General features: G+C 47.4%; 1 protein-coding gene across 1 annotated transcript in view; it reads left to right on the top strand.

The window, feature by feature from the left end:
• The window catches only part of LOC121557835 (CUB and sushi domain-containing protein 1-like), a gene marked incomplete at its 5' end in the record, with an annotated part of 215,223 nt that overhangs the window by 60,102 nt on the left and 149,021 nt on the right, over positions 1 to 6,100 (top strand). Inside the window, 2 exon segments of the mRNA XM_045215419.1 lie at positions 655 to 843; positions 3,732 to 3,909. Of these exon segments, the coding sequence (XP_045071354.1) occupies positions 655 to 843; positions 3,732 to 3,909 (367 nt within the window).

The raw sequence follows: 6,100 nt of genomic DNA, 5'->3' as shown, positions 1-6,100 counted from the left end.
ATTCTCCTGTATGACTGATCTGTCTCTCCATCTCTCCCCTTCCTTTATTCCTTCCTTCCTTCCTTCCTTCCTTCCTTCCTTCCTTCCTTCCTTCCTTCCTTCCTTCCTTCCTTCCTTCCTTCCTTCCTTCCTTCCTTCCTTCCTTCCTTCCTTCCATCCAACCTTTCTTTCTTTCTTTCTTTCTTTCTTTCTTTCTTTCTTTCTTTCTTTCTTTCTTTCTTTCATTCTTTCATTCTTTCATTCTTTCTTTCTTTCTTTCTTTCTTTCTTTCTTTCTTTCTTTCTTTCTTTCTTTCTTTCTTTCTTTCTTTCTTTCTTTCTTTCTTTCTTTCTTTCTTTCCCTTCCCTTCCTTCCCTTCCCTCCCCTCCCTCCCTCCCCTCCCCTCCCCTCCCCTCCCTCCCCTTCCTTCCCTTCCCTTCCTTCCCTTCCCTTCCCTTCCCTTCCCTTCCCTTCCCTTTCCCTTCCCTTCCCTTCCCTTCCCTTCCCTTCCTTCCTCCTTCCCTTCCCTTCCCTTCCCTTCCCTTCCTTCCCTTCCTTCCCTTCCCCCTCCCTCCCTCCTCCCTCCCTCCCTCCCTCCCTCCCTCCCTCCCTCTCTCTCTCTCTCTCTCTCTCTCTCTCTCTCTCTCCCTCCCTCCCTGCCTCCCTCCTCCCCAGCCTATGAGCTTAATGAGTGTCTGGACCCAGAGCCGTTCCACTATGGAGTGGTGGTGGGGGCGGGCTACAACGTGGGTCAGTCCATTTCCTTCGAGTGCCTCCCCGGCTACCAGCTAATGGGACATTCCATCCTGACCTGTGAACACGGAACCACACGCAACTGGGACCACCCCTTCCCTCGCTGTGAAGGTAACACACTACAGACCCTAACTCTGAATTGCTAGTCCCACCCATATAAACACCTCATTGGTCCATCATTTCCTAGCACCACCCGTACTAACACTTCATTGGTCCAACTACTTCCTGTTCAACTTAGAAAACTGGCCTAAGATCAACTTAAGGCACCAACATACCCCTCTTCCTAGAAGCATTCATACCACACATTTCCTGTGTCTCCTGAACAGTAATGGCATCATTCCTGGAGGCCTCTGTGCGTAGGTTGGGATTGACTCTTCAGAATAATGTAAATTAACCTGCATTAACCACCTCCCATTACTGGAGCCGAGGTCTTCAGCGGAATCAACGCCAAAGAGATGGAGAGAAAGGCTGCAGAAGTATTGCATCATGGGAATAGGTTGCCGTTTGGGACACCTCCAAAGTCAGGGAAGATAGTAAAATTGGTAAAATTACAGGCAGGCAGGAGAGGTGACACCCGTGACAGGGGTCCTTGACTGGTCATGTTGGAAGATAGATGGGGTGGAATAACTGAAGAGAGAGAGAGAGAGAGAGAGAGAGAGAGAGAGAGAGAGAGAGAGAGAGAGAGAGAGAGACAGAGAGACAGAGAGACAGAGAGAGAGAGAGAGAGAGAGAGAGAGAGAGAGAGAGAGAGAGAGAGAGAGAGAGAGAGAGAGAGAGAGAGAGAGAGAGAGAATGTGTCAAGTAATTATCCTTTTGTTTTCTCATGATTTCGTTGGGTCTCTCTCTCTCTCTCTCTCTCTCTCTCTCTCTCTCTCTCTCTCTCTCTCTCTCTCTCTCTCTCTCTCTCTCTCTCTCTCTCTCTCTCTCTCTCTCTCTCTCTCTCTCTCTCTCTCTCTCTCTCTCTCTCTCTCTCTCTCTCCCTCTCTCTCTCTTGCTTACATTTTTCCACTTGTCCAACATGACAACACTTACCTATCCCGCTTTGCCTTCACCATTGGTTCTGTCCCTCCCGCTTTCCACACTTCCTTTCTTCCTCCACATTGCTCCCTGCATCCCCCACGGTAACTCAGCCCACCCCAACACACACCACACACACACACACACACACACACACACACACACACACACACACACATACACACACACACACACACACACACACACACACACACATACACACACAAAAGCAGATAAGATAGATACAATACTGATGAGGGGACCTACAGGCACAGAGAAAGAACGAAAGAAAGAAAGAAAGAAAGAAAGGAAAGAAAGAGGAGAAAGAGAGAGAGAGAGAAGAGAGAGAGAGAGAGAGAGAGAGAGAGAGAGAGAGAGAGAGAGAGAGAGAGAGAGAGAGAGAGAGAGAGAGAGAGAGAGAGAGAGAGAGAGAGAGAGAGAGAGAGAGAGAGAGAGAGAGAGAGAGAGAGAGAGAGAGAGAGAGAGAGAGAGAGAGAGAGAGAGTCTGCTAAAAAATAAAGGACTTAGCGGCACACAGGGAAAATGACAGAGTGATTGAACAGAAAAGAGAGTGAAATATGAGAGAGGGAGAAAGGAATCGGATCAAATCGAAGTTGATTGGCCGGGTACACAAATGTGTTATTGCAGGTGCAGTGAAATGCTTATGTTTCTAGCTCCAACATTGCAGTAATATATAATGATTATCTTTCTAGCTCCGACAGCGCAGTAATATCTAATGCTTGTGTTTCTAGCTCCAAAAGTGCAGTAATATCTAATGCTAATGTTTGTACTGCTAGCTGAGGGGATGGAGACCCATTGCTGCTCCCTAGTATTCTCATAAGATAAAAGGCTTTTATAAGATGTTTGTACTACTTTGATTCTATTCCTCTATTCCTCTCTGGGAAGTGTGTCCTGGAGCTCTGTCCTGGAGCTCTGTCCTGGAGCTCTGTCCTGGAGCTCTGTCCTGAAGCTCTGTCCTGGGGCTCTGTCCTGGGGCTCTGTCCTGGGGCTCTGTCCTGGGGCTCTGTACTGGAGCTCGGTCCTGGGGCTCTGTCCTGGGGCTCTGTCCTGGGGCTCTGTCCTGGAGCTCTGTTCTGGAGCTCTGTCCTGGATCTCTGTCCTGGAGCTCTGTCCTGGGGCTCTGTCCTGGAGCTCTGTCCTGGGGCTCTGTCCTGGAGCGCTGTCCTGGAGCTCTGTCCTGGGGCTCTGTCCTGGGGCTCTATCCTGGGGCTCTGTCCTGGAGCTCTGTCCTGGAGCTCTGTCCTGGGGCTCTGTCCTGGTGCTCTGTTCTGGGGCTCTGTCCTGGAGCGCTGTCCTGGAGCTCTGTCCTGGGGCTCTGAGAGTCAGAGATGAAGGGTAGGAGGAGGGGGTGTTGGAGGGTCCAGTGGGGTCAGTTCTTACAGGGTTGTCTCATTGTCACACAGCTAGTGTCCTCTACGGCCCAGCAAGAATACTATCCCCCCTAACACACACAGTTACACAGCCATCTCTCCGGCCCTCCACCCATCCCTCCCTTCCTTCTACCCCTCCCTCCACACCACTCCCTCCCTCCACAGACCCTTGTAGCCTCCACCCCTCCATTCCTCCTTCCCTCCCCAGCCCCACGTAGCCTCCTCTGGGATGGGGTTATGGCCTAATCTTCCTGGAACACTCCAACCCAGGCCTTGCTCGCTAACAGGCTTTCTGGGTAATCTTCTGCTCTGACAACCGTTTCAGCACTACAGAGAGAGAGAGAGAGAGCGAGAGAGAGAGAGCGAGAGAGAGAGAGAGCGAGAGAGAGAGAGAGAGAGAGAGAGAGAGAGAGAGAGAGAGAGAGAGAGAGAGAGAGAGAGAGAGAGAGAGAGACAGACAGAGAGGGAGACAGAGAGAGAGAGACAGAGAGCGCGAGAGAGATACAGGATAATCTCCTTTTCACTGATTCCCCTGGTTTTATTCATGGACTGTGATATTTATTATCTGCTCTCTCCCCCCCATCTCCCCAGTGCCCTGTGGGGGTAACATCAAGTCAGAAAACGGGACCATCTTCTCTCCTGGTTATCCGGAAGAGTACCCCAGCTCTGCTGACTGTACCTGGCTGATCACCGTAGCAACTGGCCTGGGTGTCAGACTCAACTTTACCCTGCTGCAGGTCCATGGTCCCCATGACTTCATCACTGTCTGGTGAGTATAGTATATATGTGGATACTGTATATACTGTATATTAACCGTTATTTAAGCAGGAAAAGTCAGAGGTCATCAGGAAACAACAGAAGCACACAGACAGGGTCATCTGTAGGCCTAACTGTGCATCCGGATTCATAAAGACATGTTCTGTAAATCTAGGGCCAAGTCCCAAATTCCACCCAATTCCCTATATAGTGCACTACTTTTGACCAGGGTCCATATGGTCTGATCAACAGTAGTGCACTATATAGGGAATAGGGTGGAATTTGGGATGCCGTCTACTGTGGATCTCTGTAGGGGATTTTCAACTGACTGAACGCTCATGGTTTAACCTTGGAAGGCAGTTTGAGTTATGTTAGTCGACCCACTCTTGGAGGTAAAAATAAGTTACATAAGATACAGTATATGTATTTATTGTTGATATTGTTTTTGCCCTTGTGCTACATTGTGTTTTTGTGAAAACGTACTACTTGTGAGTCTGTCTGTTGAATTGGGATTTGAACTGCCATTCTCGCAGGATATTGTAAGGAAAGTGGACAACGTCTTTGTCCATAGCTCCATAGACCACAAGGACTGAGTCCAGATGTGGCTCTGAAAACCATGCGTTTGTCAGACACAGCTGGACAAGATACTAGATGTCATAGAATCTCTCTTAGTAATACTGTGTTTACTAACACCTAGATTACATCAGATCAAGCATTAACTGGCGACAGCCGACACCCGCACAGCTGAATTTTGGCGTGACTCCCTTCAACCCTCTCTCTCTCTCTCTCTCTCTGTCTCTCTCTCTCTCTCTCTCTCTCTCTCTCTCTCTCTCTCTCTCTCTCTCTCTCTCTCTCTCTCTCTCTCTCTCTCTGTCTCTCTCTCTCTCTCTCTCTCTCTCTCTCTCTCTCTTTCCCCTCTCTCTCTCTCTCTCTCTCTCTCTGTCTCTCTGTCTCTCTCTCTCTCTCTCTCTCTCTCTCTCTCTCTCTCTCTCTCTCTCTCTCTCTCTCTCTCTCTCTCTTTTCAATCTCTCTCTCTCTCTCTCTCTCTCTCTCTTTTCAATCTCTCTCTCTTCATGTTTCTATGCATCTCATGTTCTTTCATGTGCTGCTCCCAGTGTGGGGTGTCCCACATCTGTCAGCAGAGGACAAGCACTGTTCATAAACTGTTTTATTCTCTCATGTCTCTCTCTCATGTCTCTCTCGCTCTCTCTCAATTTCAATTCAACTTAAGGGCTTTATTGGCATGAGAAACATATTTTTACATTGCCAAAGCAAGTGAAATAGATAATAAACCTAAGTGAAATAAACAATTAAAATAAAAGCAGTAAACATTACACTCAGAAGTTCCAAAATAGTAAAGACATTTCAAATGTCATATTATGTATACATACAGTGTTGTAACAATGTGCAAATAGTTAAAGTACAAATGGGAAAATAAATAAACATAAGTATGGGTTGTATTTATTCTCTGTCTCTCTGTCTGTCTCTGTAAAAAAATAAAAAAATAATTCAAAACAAAATGGCAGACAGCCATTTTCTGGTGTTTTGTGGTGGAAAACTTAGCGGGTCGAGTATAGCACATCAACCCTCATACCCATAGACAGGCTAGACATAGAATGGCACCTGAGGAGATGGCTGCCGTTTTACGGGCTCCATTTGCATGAAGAGGAGACGCCGATACAGGGGACGTAGGTAGGGTGCATTGTGGGAATTCGTCAGCGAGTGGGTAACCTGCCTCTACCATCCGTCCTATTGGCCAACGTGCAATCATTGGAGAATAAACTGCTTGAGCTCCATTCAAGACTATCCTACAAACGGGACATTAAAAACTGTAATATCTTATATTTCACCGAGTCGTGGCTGAAAGACGACATGGATAATATACATTTGGCTGGTTTTTCCGTGCATCGGCAGGACAGAACAGCTACGTCTGGTAAGACAAGAGGTGGCGGTCTGTGTCTATTTGTAAATAACAGCTGGTGCGCAATATCAAATATTAAAGAAGTCTCAAGGTTTTACTCGCCTGAGGTAGAGTATCTCTGAAACTGAAATCCATTTTACCTCATTTCTACCAGCTTGTTACATGTGCAACAAGAGAAAAAAAACTCTAGACCACCTTTACTCCACACACAAAGACGCATACAAAGCTCTCCCTTGCACTCCATTTGGCAAATCTGACCATAATTCTATCCTCCTGATTCCTG

This window comes from Coregonus clupeaformis, unplaced genomic scaffold (genome assembly GCF_020615455.1).
Source record: "Coregonus clupeaformis isolate EN_2021a unplaced genomic scaffold, ASM2061545v1 scaf0441, whole genome shotgun sequence".
Lineage (NCBI taxonomy): Eukaryota > Metazoa > Chordata > Actinopteri > Salmoniformes > Salmonidae > Coregonus > Coregonus clupeaformis.
The sequence above is the reverse complement of the archived record's forward strand: the minus strand, read 5'-3'. Positions and strand labels throughout refer to the sequence as shown.